This window comes from Chrysochloris asiatica, unplaced genomic scaffold (assembly GCF_000296735.1).
Source record: "Chrysochloris asiatica unplaced genomic scaffold, ChrAsi1.0 scaffold00156, whole genome shotgun sequence".
NCBI lineage: Eukaryota > Metazoa > Chordata > Mammalia > Afrosoricida > Chrysochloridae > Chrysochloris > Chrysochloris asiatica.
The window spans coordinates 5,518,661-5,537,617 of NW_006408674.1; the positions used below are offsets into that span (position 1 = coordinate 5,518,661).

The following is an 18,957-nucleotide window of genomic DNA, read 5'->3' on the forward strand; positions in this document are numbered from 1 at the left end:
CCAGTTAACACCACTATTATTCAAATTTATGCACCAACCACAAAAGCCAGTGAGGATGAAATAGAAGAATTCTACCAACTTTTTCAATCTGAAATTATCAAATATGCAATCAAGATATATTGATCATTACTGGTGATTGGAATGCAAAGGTTGGGAACAAAGAGAACTCTGGTACAAATAATACAAAGGAAATTTTTTGGGTGGAGTGGGGTGGGGAAAGGAAAGTAGCAAGGAAAAGTTAAAATTACATTCAGAATTAGAATCTTTAGGGAAAACAATAAACACGTCCGAATTTATAAAATATCTTAGGAAAGTGTGGTGTTGCTGTTGTTAAGTGCCATCGAGTTGGGTCTGACTCACAGCAATTCTGTATGGGCTTTCCAATCACAGCTGGTGAGTTTGAACTGCCAACCTTGAAGTTAGCAGCCCAGTGCTTATCCTACAGCATGACATCATATATTCTTTAAAGATTAATTTTAGATATTTGAAAGGCTTACACAGAATGGCTTCTAGAATGAACTGATTTATTCAAATGATTTTTAACACCCCATTTAGTGTATTCTAGAAAATGAATTTCTAAATGCTCTTTTTAGTCTGTTCCAGTTTAGGGGGACTATTACTCAAAGTACAATTCTAAGAACCAAAAAACATGATTCTAAGTACAAAAAAGGAGCTAATGGCCTGAGAAATGTAAGGTTATTTTAAGTAGATTTTAATTTGGTACCAAAGTGAGTGAAAAGGGAGAAAATAATTTACTTGTAAAGCACAAGCAAAAAATAATATATCAAAGTTTCTTTAAAATACTGAGAATTATTTATTGTTTAATAAAATGAATTGTGTCTGAGGATTTACCTGATTAGCATTATTGTCTAACATTAAAACCTGTAGAAATTCTACAAATGCATGCTACAAATGTAAAAAAGATAGAACCTTCTGATTTTGTGCTATGTATATGCAAAGCTATATCGTTGTTTTTGTTAAGTGCCGTCAAATTGGTTCCAACTCATCGGGACCCTGGATAGGGTTTCCAAGGAACAGCTGGTAGGTTTGAACTGCTGACCTTATGATTTGCAGTCCAGTGCTTATCCTATAGTGCCACACCAAGAATCCACTTAAAGCTACAAAAACATTAAAGAAGGAAAAAGCCATAGAACCTCATGAAATGAAAGAAAACAAACCAGGAGTTTCTACAAAATTCCACAGGCTGCCCCAGCAGCGGCTGCAGCCAATCTTAATCTATTAATACTAGTAATAATGATAGGATTCCTCCTCACCCTGGTGCTGCTGATGGTGAGCAGAACTATGCTCAAGAAGATTTGCAATCGCTGATTTTTGGAAGTCGATCGACAGGCCATTCTTCCCAGGCACCTCTGGGTACATGCAAGCCTCATCCTTTCGGTTAGCACAGTGCTAAGGGTTTGCACCACCCAGGGGTTACCAGCCTCACCCCCACCCTACCAATACCCCTGTCAATTTTACTAGGCTGCTGTAGGGTTAAATGAGACAATGTATAAGTATTCATGGTGTATTCAGTATGTAAATACTCTGATTATAGATCATTTTTATTTTTGCTAAGATTACTAATATTATTATAGTTTTAGAAATTTTAAAATTAAAAGGAAAAGGGGGTATTACGGGGCAAATGGCTAATAAAAACATGAAAAACCTATCACTTGTGAGCGCACAAGGACACTGTGGTAGTTGTTGCTGTTGTTGTTGATAAGGCCAGCGAGCCAGTTCTGATTTATAGTGACCCTGTATAGGGTTTCAGAGGCTTTGAAGCTTCATGGGAACAGAAAGCCTCATCTTTCTCCTGCAGAGTGGCTGGCAGGCTCGAGCATGGACCTTGTGGTAGTAGAACTGGGATGTTTCGTTCATGTGTTAATCAGTTATCTGTTTTTCTGGTTAAGCACTTAGCTGCTAACTGAAAGGTCAGTGGTTCCAATCCCCCATAGGAGAAAAGACCCGGTGATCTGGTCCTGTGCACAGTACAGCCTAAGGACATACCAAGGCAGTCAGACCTTGTCTACAGGGTCACTATGAGTGGGAACCAATGGAAAGCAAGCAGAAAGGAGAAGGGTTAGCAGTTCAAACCCATCCGGCTTTGCTTCGGATGACAGGACCCCTGGAAATCTGCTTCCAAAATGTCCAAGCCTTGAAAACTCTATTGAGCAATTCTACTCTGCACACATTGGGTTACCATGCGTCAGCACTGAACACCATCACCAACAAAGCCAGCACAGAAATAGAAATGAACATTGTTTTTGCCTTTCAGATTGACAGATGGGTCTGGGAAAAGAAGTACCTGCAAGTATTTATTGCTACTGTTGTGTAAATTGGAACAGTCGTTCTTGATGATAGTATGGATCATAAACCTTCAAAGTATGCTTGTCCTGTTACTCAACAACTATATTTTCCAAGTTTGTATTAACTAAATAATCAGAGTTAAGTATATAGATATCTATGTATATTTGAGTATGCACAGAACAGACTGGGATTTAAAGGTGGTTATTTATCTACATGATAACAGAGCGATTGTTTTTATTCTTCTTCAATTTCCTAACTGCTGCAGTAAGCATACGTTATCTTTGGAATAAATGGAGAAAGATTACTTACAAAAAGTGATTTGGGATGCCGCCTCTGTTGGGACCATTCCTGGAGAAAGACTCCCAGAAAATGTCCACTGCAGAGGGCTTTCTCAGTACGGAAAGAAGCCCCTCTTAATCACAGTCTAAATTTACAGTGTCATTTGTTTTGTTGCCCTGACGTGCTGAATGCTGTGTATATGAACCAAGTAAAATATGTATGTATGACAAACTTTTTAACTCAAATAAAAAACGCATGCAAAAATATTCAAGTTATAGGAAAATGTCTGAGGTCATTTCCCTATGCTCCAAAACCAAACCAGGCTAATTTCAAATGGTTAAATAAACACTAAAATAGCCAGTGGTTTTGGATCGATCATTTCGCCGTCAATTTCATTATCACCTAACCTTTCTTTTAAGTCATCCAGGCATCTTTGAAGGTGGACTTCCCCTGCTGTAACTAAAACATGCTCTCCAGTTTCCTGAATTAAAATCTGGACGCAGGGATCAGCTTGGTTTAATAGCTTCATTCCTTTGACAAGCTGAGGCATCTCACCTGTGTAAGAAAATAAAACTGATCAAATACAATAAACACAACCGAAAGGCAATGTCTATGAACACCCAAGGAAGGACAACAGAATAAACTCTTAACATCATAACTTATTTTCTGTCTACAAAGGGCAGACATAAGATAAAAACAATTTTCTAGTAATGTATTTATTCAGATAATTAACAAGAGACACAATGCTCAACACCAGACACCCAGTGCTGATCTGTGTGTCACCTCTTCAAACAGAAACTACCATCTGGGAATCCACCTAAATCTTATTACAAGCACACAGATATACTTATCTACAGATGTAACAAGAGCTGGTGGTGCAGGAGAAAGATGAAGCTTTCTGCTCCCGTAAAGATTTACAGGCTCAGAATCCCTAACAAAAGGTCGCTTTGAGTCAGAAACTACTCGATGACACTGAACAAAAACAGAGATGTATCAGAGCTCTTCCCCAAAGAGTTCAAGTATAAGCGAAAACAAAACAAAACAAAACAAAAAAATTTAATATGCTATTTAATGAAAAGAAGTGGCAGGTATGTCTTGGAGATGTTGCGGGTTTGGTTCCAGATCACTGCAATAAAGTGAGTGTTGAAATAAAGTCAGTTACACAAACTTCTGGTTTCCCATTTACACTACATTGTAGTCTATTATGTGTGCAGAAGCATTAGGAAGTTTGAACTACTGTGAGGATTACTGAAATGTGACAGAGACGAGCCATGAGCACATGCTGCTGGATAAATGTGCCACACAGTGTTGTCACAAAACTTGTAAAACACACCGATCTGCAACATCTAATAAAGCCAGTGCAGAAAACCACATATGCCTGTAGAGAGGAACCTCCTATTTGAGATGATCATGTGAAAACGATTTGTCAGAATTCTGGGTTTTACAAGAAAGCTGCCATTTGGGTTAGAGCTGTAGTTAAGAGCTGAAACACATTAACTAGTCACTTACCCAGTGGTTACAAGTGCCTTCTGCATTGCATCCTTGTGCTTTTGATACATAATTGTCTGTTCTCTATAGTTAAAGGAGCTGAGGATACCGATGGGGACGCAGAGTAACACCTCAGGTTTACCTTTCCACATACTCGCTGCTACTGTTCACTCAAGGCCAGCCTGAGGAAGTCTCTACTACTATTTAACTAGAGACCTGGGCTATGAAGGAATTTCATGTCGCCTGGTTTCACTGGAGAGGGATATCATGTTTGGTAAGGTAGAGGGTCAGAGAAAAAGAGGAAGACCCTCAGTGAGATGGACTGGTAAAGTGGCATCATCAATGGGCTCAAATGTGGCAACAATTGTGAGGTTGGCTCAGGATGGGGCACTGTTCCCTTCTGTTGTGCAAAGGGTCACGATGAGTCAGTACCGACTCGATGGCACCAAACAACAAGTTTCACTTCTGTATCTGAAGGAAGAACTCAGTAATTCCTCAAGTGCTTGGTTTTCAATAGGCCAAACATTTGAATTCACAAGCATTCTATGCACTCCTGCCCCCACACAACGTCACTGAGTCCATTCAAACTCACAGTGGCCCAACTAAGAATTCACAGTGACCCTGCAAATCATGACAAGAGAGAACAAACAAGATGGCGGATCGGGTGGAAGTGCAGTGAGGAGCTCCGTCAGCAATAACACAGAATACCGGACCAAGCAGGTTCAGGGAATGGTGCCAGAACTCTGAACCACAAATAAAGGAATACTTAGAGGGTTGGAAGGCTTACAGCTAGAGAAATTTGTAGCAGAAGCAAGAAATCCAGTGCTTTCTAATTCAAGATGCTCTGCTGCTCCTGGAGCCGCCATCTTGGGCGAGACCAAGCAGGGGAAGGATCAGAGCAGTCACGGACGCCTGACAGAACCACGGAAATAAAAGTGTGGACATTCTATTATTATTATTTTTTTTTTCTTTTAGTATCTGCTCATTGGTCTCTCGCTTTCTGCGTACCTCCATTCTGGTGACTAGAGAGGGTACCTGAGTGAGTGGACATCCCACCCTGACCTTTGGAGGGTTCTACTATGCATGTGCACAGAGCTCCTCAAATTTAAAGAAACAGTTTCCACTTAAAACCAAATGGCCACAGCAGGCCCTGAACTGTTTATAACTAGAAAAAAGGCCTGAACGGGAATTGTGGAATGGGACAGCATACTATAAAGGAACTAGGCCGAAAATTAAATCCTCAGTTATGTCACAACGACCAACAGTGGCATCTTGAAATTTCTCAGGAAGAAGAGTGAAAAGGGAAGCCCATATCCTGATCAAATCTATCTGGAGGCAATTGGAAAGCATAAAAAATACTAAAATACACACCCATCTAAGTATTAAGGCCACAGATGACTCCTGAATATGCCCAAAAAATAGAAATAGATGACTATATCAGCATCTGTCCAGAAAGACAGGGAAAGGCAGCAATGATGAAATGGGCTGAATTCAACCACATTCCATAGACTCCTGTTGACCTGGAGATGAGAGAAAGAAGAAGGGTCCAAAGTGTGGTGAGACCAGCGGACACCTGAGCCCATGGACAAGTGCATAGCCACAGAGGGCTAGAGCTGAGAATGAAGCATCCAGCTGAGGGGAGATGCACAAGAACACCCAAACTTGCAACAGTACCCTTCTGACGTAGCCTCAATGGCTTGATAATCAGAACTCGACTAGAGGAAGATTACAAAAAAAACAAAACATTTTTTTTTTTTGGGATAAAGGAAACAAGGGTAAATTGCTACAATTTGATGAACCTGACCTATACTCAGAGAGTTAGCTACTCTAAACACCAACAGAGAGGGAAGGGGTCTTCACATCAAATATCAATGCTATCCCCTCTGTACACAGGGTAGATAGGGATGGGCAACTTAGACACTGGCAAACTAAAATGAGGGGGCGATAAAGGCACGAAGTGACTCGTTTACAAGGTTTCAAGAGGGAGTTTAGTTTAAGAGTATGGGGGGAAGAAAGAGTCCCCACTAAATAGATATCATCTTGTCTAGATGGGTCTGGTGCAAAGAGATGAGGATAAGTAAGATTCGTATGATTCAATAATAAATGTTATCATGACTAATTGCGACTGTCACAATTGTAAAGTTTTGTAACAAAAACAGGGGAGTGGTTAATCTTGCAATACAGAAACAGAGGACCCTAGGACCATCAAGGGAGAAGAGCACAAGCAGAATGCAAGACCTTATCCAGAGAAGCAGGGACGCAGAGATACGGGGGTCATGGAGAAGGGGAGCAGCTGAGGACTAGATTCATGGGAAGAGAGGGACTAAGAGCTGGTGGCCAGGAGGCAGACTTACAGAATGTGCCCTTTGGAGATGTAAATTATTATATATGACTGAGTGTTTTTTTGTTTTTTTAAAAGCTAAGGTGGATATAGAGAAATACTGTTAACTGATGGTACATGGAGGGGAACATGTATGTAATGTAATGGAACAAGGTGTATGAATTTGTTGAATGTAAAACTGATGATATGCCCTGTAAACTTTCACTCAATCCACAATAAAAATCTTAAAAAAAAAAAAGAAATCTTGACAGGATCAGAAAGCCTCACCTTTCTCTTACGGAATGGCAGGTGGGCTTGAACCACCGCCAAACGTTAGAACCTCTACATCTATTAATTTTTAGATATCAGAAATGAGGCATTTATAATAATAACTAAAAGTTTAGAGCTCTAGCAATGTGCCAGACGAGCAGTTTGCATACATGAACTTACCAAAACTCATTAACTCTGAGGCAGGTCTGAGTTCTGTCTCATTTTATAGGCAAAAACCCTATGTAGAGAGACGCTCAGGGATTGGTGCTCAAGAGTACAGAATCCCTAAGGTATTGTTATTCTTGTTAAATGCCGTCAAGATGGTTCCGATCCATAGCCGACCCTGTATAGTGTTTCTGAAGAACGGCTGGTGAGCTTGAACTGCAGATCTTGTGGTTCACACTGACTTTGCAGTCTGGCGAATTAACCAACAGGACTCCATAAGGGATGCTGTTGTGGTTAAGTGCCATTGAGTTGGTTCCGACCCATAGTGACCCTGTTTAGGGAGGGTTTCTAAGGAGCAGCTGGTGAGCTTGAACCACCACCCTTGCAGTTAAAATTGCTGTGCAGTCTGACGCATTAGCCCACAGCGCCACACCAGGTCTCCCCATAAGGGATAAAAAGCCTGGTTTTTAAGCCAGCCAGCCAGCCACAGAGTTAATGTTCTATAGACGGGGGTCAGCACTTTCACATGATCAGGTGGTCACGAGCCTCCAATGGGATGCATGGACATGGAGTGAGATCCCACTACATGTAGGCCAGAAAAGAGGTATCCTCATTGGTTACTTTGATTTCAGCATGCTGTAGTTTTCCTTTGTCTAGGTAAGTGGGTTTACTATTATCTAGTATTAACTAACTCAGCCTTTACAGAATTTAAAACAAGGCTTAAAAGGATCCCTGCAAAGAGACTACAGACTGAAGATAATACTAATAGCACAGCATAAGGGAAGAGTATATATAAAAAAAGATTTTTGTCAGCTCTCCATCAGCCAAAGGACAATGTGAAAACAAAGGCTGTCATCAGTATTAGAAACTAGCAGATACTTAGACAAACAACAAAAAACATAAACACACTTAAATCTCTCTCTTCAATTTAGCAATAAGCAACAAAGTGTTTTACAAATAAGTTTGAACATGGAAATATTTTGGAATTACATGTTTGCAAATGTTTCCATTGATAGTGTTGTCTTGTTGCCCCAAACAGCATAGACACCTTATCGATAAACCAAATCCCTTGCCGTCAAGTTGATTCCGACTCATAGTGAGCCTCCTGGCAGGGAGGAAACAGCGTTCTGAAGCTGTGTGGCGCTGTGAGGTAAAGCGCTGGACCGCAAGGTCAGTGTGAACCATGAGGTCAGTGGTTCAAACTGCTCCTTGGAACCCTATACAGGATCACTATGAGTCAGAACTGAGTCGATACACTTAACAACAATCTTTACAAAAAGCAGACTGTCTCATCTTTGTCCCACCGAGCAGTGGTGGGTTCAAACCACCAATCTCTAAGTTAACAGTCAAGTTCTTAAAGAGTGTGTTGCATCTAATTTTTTCTTAAAATCTGAAAGCTGGTTTTCTTAAAGCTGATTTACACTGCACCCCACAGGGTTTTCAAAGCTGTGACCTTTTGGAAACAAATCACCAGGCCTTTTTTCTGAGGTGCCCCTGGGTAGGCTTGAACTGGCGACCTTACAGTAGTCAAGTGTTTCACCATTTGCACCACCCAGAGACTCCACAACACCTTTTTAAGTAATGTAAAAAACCACAACTGATGGAAAACTAGATATCTATCTGCATTTCATCAAAACCTTTGTATAGCTAGTATTCTATAACGGACAACATGGTTCAGTAAAGGCAGCCCGTGCCACACAGCTTCCACTTAAACTATGAGACTTGTAAGGTGTTTTCCTAGTGTGACAGTCATTAAAAATCAAGTGTCGAAATAAATGGAAGCTAGAAGCAGACTTCTGAACAACTGTATCACAAAGTGTTACAGTAAAAACATACATATTCCTCCTGCCCTGCTGACATTGACCGTCCAGTGCAGGCCCTCCACAGCATGCCTGGGCTGCCCACGTAACCAGTAGTCAACTCCACACTGCAGACGTGACGGTGTAGCATCTGCCTCGGGTCCTGGACTGCTGCTAAGGCCAGCCATGTCAGCAATGCGATGCAGCAGGACCTTTCCAGCAGCTGTGTGAAGAGGCCCACGTAGAGAGGCCCGGATGTTCCAGCTGGCACCAATATGAGAGCCCACGTGAACAGACCACCTTGGAGGTCCACCTCAGCCTTCACATGACTGCAACCCTAGCTGACATATGACAGCAGCTTCAAGAGACTCCAAGCTGAATCTAACCCAAACTCCTGACCAAAGAACCATGAAAAAAAAATCAACTATTGTTGTTTTCAGAGGCCTGGTGGCACTGTGGGTAAACAAGCTGCTAACTGCAAGGTTGGTGGTTCAAACCCACCAGTTGCTCTGCAGGAGAAAGATGAGATATCTGCTCTGGTAAAGATTTACAGTCTTGGAAACCCTATGGAACAGGGTGAGCATTGTTGTTTTCAGCTACTTAACTTTGCAGTAATTTGGTTTACAGCACACTGCTAGCCACAAGGTTGGCTGTTCAAACCCACCAGCTGCTCCTTGGAAACCTTATATAGGATTGCTATGAGTAGGAATCAACACCACGATATTCAACAACAAACATGATTATAAACCCTGGTTACAAATAAAACAACAGTATATATGTCTGTCTGTCTCTCTATACATATAGTTGATAAGTGCTGTTGAGTCAGTTCCAACTTATAGCGACCTACACAGGGTTTCCAAGGAATTGTTTTCTGGGATGGCAGTGTACCAGTTCATTCTTTGAGGGTAGCAAGGGCTGGCTTACAGGAATGTCCTTGGGAGACCTTATCTTGTCCCTTCAGGCTTCTTCAGCCTTCTTTTTGTTCCCCAAACTCAAAGAACACTTAACAAGAACATGATTTGAGTCCCTCCAGAATGCCAACAGTGCTATCTGACTTGGTGCAAACTGGAGAGCCCCAGAGTCTTCCCGGGAATAGTTAGAGAAATGGACACACCATCCTCACAGGTGTAATAAGCCTTGCTGCTGTTGGTAAGTGCCATCAAGTCGGTTTCAACTCACAGAAACCCCTTGAACTGCCTGGTGGGTTTGAACTGCCAACTTTACAGTTAACAGTCCAGTGCTTTAACAGTGCAACACCAGGACCTAGATATGTGGAAAAACAAAAAAGCCTTCTATGATTGTGTAGCAATACTTTTTGACTGACCTTCATGTATATTATTGCTATTTTTAAGTGCTGTGGAGTTGATTCTGATTCATAGTGACCCTGTATAGAGTTTCTTAGGCTTTTAAAACTTTTTTGAAGGAGCAGAAAGCTTCGTCTTTCTGCCACAGAGTAGCTGGCGGGCTCGAACCACTGACCATGTAGTTTGCAGTCAGGGCTTACCATGTGGCATCACCGCGCCTCCTCATGTATGTGTTGTTTGTTATTGTGAAGTGCCACTGAGTCATTTCCAGCTCATAGTGACCCTGTGTAGGGATTCTGAGGAGCGGCTGGTGACTTATCAGTTCAAACAGACCTTGTGGTCCAGTGCTTATCCCAGAGCGCCACACCAGGACCTCTCCTCAAGTATGTTGTTGTTGTTATGTGCCATGGAGTTGGTTTTCGAGGAGCAGCTGGGGAGTTTGAACTGCCGACCTTGTGGTTCAAACTGACCAGTGCTTATCCTACAGTACCACAGCAGGGCTCTACAAGTAGAGACAGTTAAAAAATAAAACAAGCAAACAGAAACTGACATAAAGATGAAAAACGCCAGGACACCAATGAGATGACCCTGCCTCTGCCATCAAAAAGGACTATAGGCTCCCTGGGAAGCAAAGCAAGCCAACACACCATGTTCCTAGAACAGAGGGTAAACTGCCTTGTTACTAGGGACGCTTCTATGACATGTAAGTACATTCCACAGAAATCTACTATTTCTATTAGATAATGCACAAAAGTTACTGCTGATACAAATTCGGAGAAATCAAGTGTTAAATGTTTGCATTTTAAAAATGCAAACATATCACACTGATTTTAAAATCAGGGTTATCTTACTTGGGTGCTTTGGTTCCACAGCAACCCTCACGATAGGAGTGGCTTCAAAGTTGAGCGGAATAAATGGTGGGCAGGATGGTGAACTACACAGGGTTGCAGATTTCAGCACAAAGTCTTGTAGGCCTCCTATTCCTGTTGGGGAAAAGAGATCAATGAAGAATGAGTACATTCAGAATTTACATAAAAATAACAGCATCAACCCATTATATATGTTACAAAGTCAAACTGTTTTGTGTGTGCAGCTGGATACTATTTAATTGCTGTAAAAGAAATTCTACTTATTTTCTCCTCTAAATATACAAATCCTACTATATGAGTCAGGGCTAACATATACCTACTTTGATCACAGAACTGATCATTGTCTTAAAATATTTAATATTCTCAATTATAAATTAGTTTTTTTTTTAAAAAAAAAAACTACTTAAAAAAACATATAATCTGATGAAAATGAGTCTCTAGTTCTGACGTGGTGCTATAGGATAAGCACTGGACTATGAACAACCAGGTTCAAACAGTTTAATTCCAACCACCAGTTGCTACTTGGAAACCCTAAACAGGGTCACAATGAGTCAGAATCAACTCGACAGCATTTAACAACAATTAAAATAAACTCTTTACAAGATTGACTTGCACACAAAAAAAGGGAATTCAGAAGCCTAACATTTGATACAACATTCTCAACTACACCAGTTTTCAGAGTCCCATTCCCCACCAGACCCCACTTCAAGCTCCTGTGGATCTTTTCCTGAAATTCTGAAGGGTTCAGAATTGGTTTTGAGCAGATGGGAGCAGAAAGAATGCCCTAGTAAGAGAGATGAGGAGCACACTGAACCCCATATCAGAGCATGGCTATATGTTTTTCTCGAGTCTTGGTGTTGCACTGTAGGATAAGCACTAGACTGCAAGGTTTGAGGTTCAAATCTATCAGCCGTTCCTTGGAAACCCTATACAGGGTCGCTATGAGTTGGAACTGACTCAATGGCACTCAACAACAAAGCGAGTGAAGAACTAGGAACCAACGCATTTGTGTACCTGAGTCAAGAAAGGAAGTAGGAATCTTGAAAAGCTACCTGCTTTAAGGGTCCACCCCCCACCACACCCCCACCCCTTTCCATACACATTAGTTCGTTGTTGTTGCTAAGTGCAGTACAGCCTGTTCGAACTCATAGCAACCCTGTATAGGCTTTCCAAAGAGCAGCTGGTGGGTTTGAACTGCTGATCTTGTGGTTCACAGCCCAGTGCTTATCCTACCGCATCAAAGTCCTTCTTCCACTTTTAAATGAGTTTCTTCCACTTTTCTCAATGGCTCTTTGATTTTTCAATTTTTATTTTGTTGTTGTTTAGTGCTGTCAAGTCAGTTCTGACATGTGTAGGGTTTCCAAGGTGTAGCTGGTAGGTTTGAACTGCTAACCCTGAGGGTCATCATCCAGTGCTTATCCTATAGTGCTACACCAGAAATCCCAATTTGTTTTAGTCTATCATGGTAAAATACATACATACACACATGGATAAGCGGGCTTCAAAAAGTCCATGAGAAAACAGTAATAAAATACAATGGAACCTTTCCTAAAATTTTTTTAAGATTTTATATATATATATATACATACCCACATACACATGATTTTTAATCAGTGGCAATATTTACATTCAGAATGTTGTGCACGCATCACCACTGTTTATTTCTAAACCTTTTTCATCATCCCAAACAGAAACTGTACTCATTAAGGAATAACTCACTCTTCCCCACTGCTGACCCCAGACCCTGATTTTCTGGCTCAATTTGCTAGACATTTCCTAGACATAGAATGATACAGTATTTGTTCTTCTGTGATTGGCTTATTTCACTCAACAGGTTTCAAGGTTTATCCATGTTGTGGCAACTGTTAGAATTGCATTTCCTTTCATAGGTGAATAATATGTACAAACTGCATTTTGTTTAGCCATTCATCTGCTGACTGGCACTTTGGTTGTTACACCTTTTGGCTATTGTGAAGAGTGAATTTATGCACATAAACACCATGAAGTGTCCTTTTTTGGCCACTAGCACTGCCCAAATCAGGTATTTTTTGTAAATTATGGTAATTATTTTTACAGCAACATGTACATAAACCAGCATAATGTTTACCAATAGAAAGTATCTTGCTAGGAAGGGAGTGGTTGACTAAAAATGTACACACGTGTACAGTATGTGTGTACAAACACAGGAGTGCTGCACCGAACGGGTATGTGCGCATCTGTTTGAGTCCTAGTTCGCAATGCTCTTGGACATTCAGTTGGAGGTCTGAATTGTACGCCCCTCCTGCCACACAGATTTTATCCCAGCTGATATTACAGAAACCAAAACGTAACACTCATCATCTCTGTGTGAGCAGCTCGTCTCTCTAGCAAATGGTGTTCTAAGTGGATACCTGCAATACCTGAACTCACAGCAATAGCAACGGGGAAAAGCAACAACAACAACAACAACAACAACAACAACAACAAAAACCCTCACTTAAGCGGGCCTGAGCAATGCTGTTCAAAGGTCAGCTGTTAGCTATACACAGATTTTAAAAGTGCAGGTCGGTGCCCCTAGCCTCTACTGTACTCACGGCTCAGCGGTGTATCTAGGTGAGGAAACACTGGGCCATGTAGCAGTTCTAAGGCGTCCTGGTCAGGTAGCTGTGAAGAGCGCTGGAGCTAACCAGAAAGTCGCTGATTTGAACCCACCAGCAGTCTGCTTCCATAAAGACTGGCAACCTTGGAAATCCTATGATAGTTCTTATAGGGTCCACATGAGTCAGAATCAGCTGGATGGCATTTTTTTTTTTTTCTTTCTCATATTTTTTTGTATTATGGTACTTCTCCTGGTGTGGCGCTGTAGGATCAGCACTGGACTGCGAACCACAAGGTTGGCAGTTCATATCTACTAGCTGCTCCTCAGAAACCCTATACAGGGTTACTATGAGTCGGAACCGATTTGATGGTACTTAACAACAACAACAATATGGTCCTGGTGTGGCGCTGTGGGTTAATGCACGACTGCAAAGCCATTTGAACTGCAAGGTCGGTGGTTCAAGCTCACCAGCTGCTCCTCAGAAACCCTGTAAGGGTCACTATGGGTCGGAACCGACTTGACGGCACTTAACAACAACAACAACAACATGGTACTTCTAACTTAACTTTTTAAGGAATCATTAAACTTTCCCCACATTGGCTGCACCATTTTACATTCCCACCAATAGTACATGAAGGTTCCAATATCTTCACATCATCTTCATCAACACTTGTTACTTTCTAATTTCTTGATAAAATCCATTCTAGTGGACGTGACCCAAGCTATGGCATTTCAAATTGCCTCATATGCATGTGAAAGTTGGACAATGATTAAGAAAGACCCAGAAGAACTGATATGTTGGAGAGTGATACTGTAAGTACCACAGACTGCCAGGAGAACAAACCATCTGTTGGGAGAAGTAGAGTCAGAATGCTTCTTAGGACCCGGGAAGGCAAGACTTCATTTCTTGCACATTGTTAGAAGGGACCAATCTCTGGTGAAGTCCATCATTCTTGGTAAAGTGGAGGGTCAGTGAAAAAGAGGAAGTCGCCCAACGAGATGGACTGACCCAGTGGCAGCAAAAATGGGCTCAAATGTAACAATTGTGAGGATGGCACAGGACCAGGCGTTGTGTCATTCTGCGGTGTACACAGTCACTCTTAGTCAGAACAGACTCAATGGCACCTAACAACGATACAGTGGACATGAAGTGTTACCTCACTACAGTTTTGAAATCAATTTCACTACTGATTTGGTGCTGTAGGCTAAAGCACTAGACCATAAGGTCAGTTTGAATTGTAAGATCAGTGGTTCAAACTCACCATCCACTTCTTAGAAACCCCATACAGGGCTTCCAAACCAACTTGATGGCACTTCACTACAGCTGATTAATGAGGTAAAACATCATTTTGGGGGTTTACTGACCATCTGTAGATTTACTTTGGAGAAATAAAATATCCAAACCCTTTGCCAGTTTTAAATTAAGTTGCTTGTCTTTCTGCTGTTGGCTTGTAGGAACGTTTTATATATTGTAGATACTATGACCTTGTCAGATATATAATTTCCAAGCATTTTCTCTCATTCTGTAGTTGTATTTACACCTTTGATAATGTTTTTAGAAGTACAAAAGTTTTAAATTCTGATGAAATCTAATTTCGCTTTTTTTCTTTTGTTGCTCAGGCTTTTGGTGATAAACAAACAATAAATCTACAAGGTCTTAAATGTTTTCATCTAGGAGGTGTATGGTTTTGCCTCTTATATCCAGATTATTGATCTATTTTTAATTAATTTTTTATATGGTGAGAAGTAGGTTCTTAACTTCACTCTTTTTCATGTTAGAAATCCAGTTGTCCCAGCACCATTTGTGGAAGAGACTACACCTATTCCTCACTTTTAACAACCTCATTATCCAACATTGCCTACTGACAATAGTAAAAAATTCTTCTAGCTGACTATGTCATGCATTAACAACGTACATCTGGTGATCAGTAACACCAAGGCCCCTGTGTTATTGACCGCCAGACACTTCCTACAACTGTTGAGCTCATAACACGGTTTCCAAGCCTTTGTGCCTGGGATCCTCTTCACACTAAAATTTCCAAGGTGCTTGGTTCTGTATACTTCTAGTCTACCGTATTTGGTCCAGTCTCAAGTTTTTATTACTGTATCTCTTAGGCTAGCACACAGAGATCCACACTCGCGTAGAGCTCCTTTGTTTGGTCCCCTACTGATAACCATTATGTACAAGAGCCAGCATGAGTTCAGTCCAGGTTTACCCAAGTTTCCACTAACTCTACCTCTGAGCGAAAACCAACAAGTTCTCCCTTGCGTTTAGGGAAACCCCCACAGTAAACATGCCCTCTCAAATGTCACCCATCCTGCTTCTGACCCCTGATCAACATGCATTTCCTTCCTGCCCATGTAGCACCTGGGTTCAATGAAAAGACACTGCTGGCATCTCCTGTCACCAAGAACGCAGGCTGCAGGCAGTCTCCACACTGGGAACACGGTTTCTCTGATCTACAACTTTACATTTCATTGTTCAAATGATCAAATCTATTCTTGTTTTTTAAGTATGCCCCCAGACTTGTTAATATGATTTTGATTCATCCAACAAACAGAAGAGGAAGAGGTTAAGACCATAGTATTCCTAATCAATATTAAAAATAAGGAAAAACAATGTTACATATGTAGTAAAAAATTCACTACGTATATTGCACGCCCCACCTTTTACTAACTAAGAAAGCAATGGGAAGGTTTTCTGGAAAAATCACAATAAAATGATTTAAAAATTATGTTGGGGAATTTCTTGATACACTATGAGATAATAATTAGGTGGTGGTGGTGTTGTTAAGTGCCATTGAGTTGATTACGACCCATAGCGACCCATATAGGGTTTCCAAGGAGCAGCTGGTGAGTTTGAACCACTGACCTTGCAGTTCATATGACTTTGCAGTCTGACACATAGCCCACAGTGCCACTGACCAGGACTCCAATAATTAGGTGCATAACTTGATATTTACATGAAAAAGCTTAAAACAAACTTTTTGTTTTAAATATCATGCTATCAAGTACAAGTCTGAAAAAAACCCACTATATACTCATCACACATTCCAGCATTACCACTATTTTCAGTCTTGTGTATTTTTTCCTCTTCTCTATCCTGGTGTAACCCTATAGAATAAGCACTAGATTGCTAACCAAAAGGTCAGCAGTTCAAACACACCAGCTGATCCTCAAGAACCCTATGCAGGGTTGCAATGAATTAAAACTTACTCAAAGGCACTTAACAATAACAACAAAAGTGCACATAATTTACAGTTATAATGTCCATACAAGGTGGATTTTTTTCCTCCATTCTTTACTATTTATTGCTGTTGTTTTGTATTCTATTGTGTTTTGGATGAAAGTTTCCACAGCAAATTGGGATCCCATTAGTAGATTACAAACTGGGATAACCAAAAGGTCAGCAGTTCAAATCTATGAGTCGCTCTGCGGGAGAAAGATCAGACTTTCTGCTCCCGGATTTACAGCTTCAGAAACCCTATATAGGATCATTAAGAGTCAGACCAACTTGATAGCACACAACCACCACCACCATACATACTGTTTGGAGTCCTGGCGTGGCGCTGTAGGATAAGCTCTAGACTGTTAAACACAGAGATGGTGGTTGAAACCCATCTGTCTATCCCTTCTCCATACAACAAATCAAATTCCATAAATTGTAAATTATATCTCAAAGATGGGGGCCGCAAAACTAAGTTTTCCAAAGGAGTTTACATATAGGTCCTTGCTAGGCTATGTACCATACGCCTCAGAGTCCTTTCGATCAAAATCAGTTTTTACAAAAACTGCTGGGCCAAAGTTTTTCTAGGCCCCACCTAACGTTTCCCTTTAAAAGGAATTTCAGAAACAAATAAGGAGAGCATGGTTTATTAGGAGACAGAAAACACTGTGGAGTGTCAGAAATGGAACTTTTTCCTTTTTCTTCACAACTCCCTGCTGTACAGGTTGAATCAATCTAGGATGAGGTCACACTCAGGCAGAGACATGGGAAAAACCTTACAGAATACCAACGCTGTTTCCTCAGGGACATTGGGCCTGTGAGCCATCTGCACAAAGAAGCACACCACTATCTTCAGGAAAATTAGGATTCATGAAAAGTACTCCTCCATTGCAAATATAAAAATAATGCTGAAATTAACAACAACAACAAAAGTAATTGTGGGAAAATATGTTAATGATCTGGTTGTACAAAGGTCTCCTAAGCACCAAAGTTTTATTTCAGGCCGAGTTTAACATAACTAAGGAACCCTGGTGGCACAATGCTGAATGTGCCTGGCTGCTAACCGAAAGGTTGGCAGTTCAAACCCACCAACTGCCCCCAGAAAGGAGGAGATGGTAGTCTGTGTCTGTGAAGATTTATTGCCTTGGAAATGCTAATGGGCAGTTCTATTCTACTGACTGAGTTGTTACTGACACCATGGTGGTTTTTTGTTGGTGTTGTTTTTACTATTACCACATCCTAGAACTAACAGCCTGTTCTCTTAATCTGTTTAAACCTGGGGTTAATGGATTCCTTTGAACATTTGCAATAAAATGTAAGCTGTATGTCACAGAAGTGTACAGAGCCTCAGGCCTGTGAGAGGAATGAACACTAACTTTGAAAGGACTAGTATTCAAACAAGTATATAACACTTTTGAAAGAAAAGGTCGCCAGGGTAGTTGGAATCTCAAAGATCCTTGGTTTACAGAGACCACCTGCTGCTCCAAGCCCTTCGGTCTTTGGATACCATATCCACCGAATGCAATTTCATTCTCTGGTTCTTTATTTTCCATCAGATTCAGATTCTGCTCTTTTTGATTCAACTATAATGGGTCTCAGATAACTGAGGTGCTTCACAACACTGGGCAGGTAGGTACATAAGTATAACATGGACCTTTTCCAAGCCTGTTTGGCCAGCATCTCCAAAATGGACCAGTATTGCTTAGCTAAGCAATTCAGAGGACTGACCATGCCTATGCATTATGCTTAAAAAAAATCCATGAAATGAACTGCCCTTTCGATTCTTGGTGTTATGGGAGGCCCTAGGGATTAATCTTGCAATAATGACATCACCGTGGCATAATTTTTTCTTCTTCTTATAGGAACAGATGGAGCTAACCAGCTAATAATAGTTTTTAAGAAGGCTATATATACCAAGATCTGCGGGCCCTGTATTCAGAAGACATATGACAGTAAATAAGAAAAGGAAACACCCGAAGAATCAAAAGTTCTACTTTTTAAGGACAATCTTTGGAAAGTCCTAACAGGGTGTCACTCTGGTGCCTCAATTTGTGTCCAGGAAAGGGTAAAGGGAGTAGGAGCACTTCCATTCCTGTGAGACCAGACAGCAAATCACACAATTGGGGGTGAGGATTCAAATAATGGAAGAAATGCCATCCTGTGTCTGAATGCTGCCGAGTATTATATCTGAGAAAAAAAAAGGGCAGTAAAAAAATCTTCTGATTGTCTCTGGGTGTGTCACATATTAAAACAAAAAGATCTACACAGGCCCGAAAGTAAGGAGGTAGCACATAATTAACTAAAATATTGGAAAACAATGGTTTTATAAGAACACAGAATATGAAGTTGAGA

At 40.9% G+C, this 18,957-nt stretch overlaps 1 protein-coding gene across 4 annotated transcripts in view; it reads right to left on the minus strand.

The window, feature by feature from the left end:
* The window catches only part of EFTUD1 (elongation factor Tu GTP binding domain containing 1), a 162,341-nt gene that overhangs the window by 41,923 nt on the left and 101,461 nt on the right, over positions 1-18,957 (minus strand). For all 4 annotated transcript variants that reach the window (XM_006870919.1, XM_006870921.1, XM_006870922.1 and 1 more), the window contains 2 exons: positions 10,784-10,915; positions 2,994-3,141 (listed from right to left, as the gene is read on the minus strand). In XM_006870919.1, coding sequence (XP_006870981.1) covers positions 2,994-3,141; positions 10,784-10,915 — 280 coding nt within the window. The remainder of the gene's footprint in view (positions 1-2,993; positions 3,142-10,783; positions 10,916-18,957) is intronic.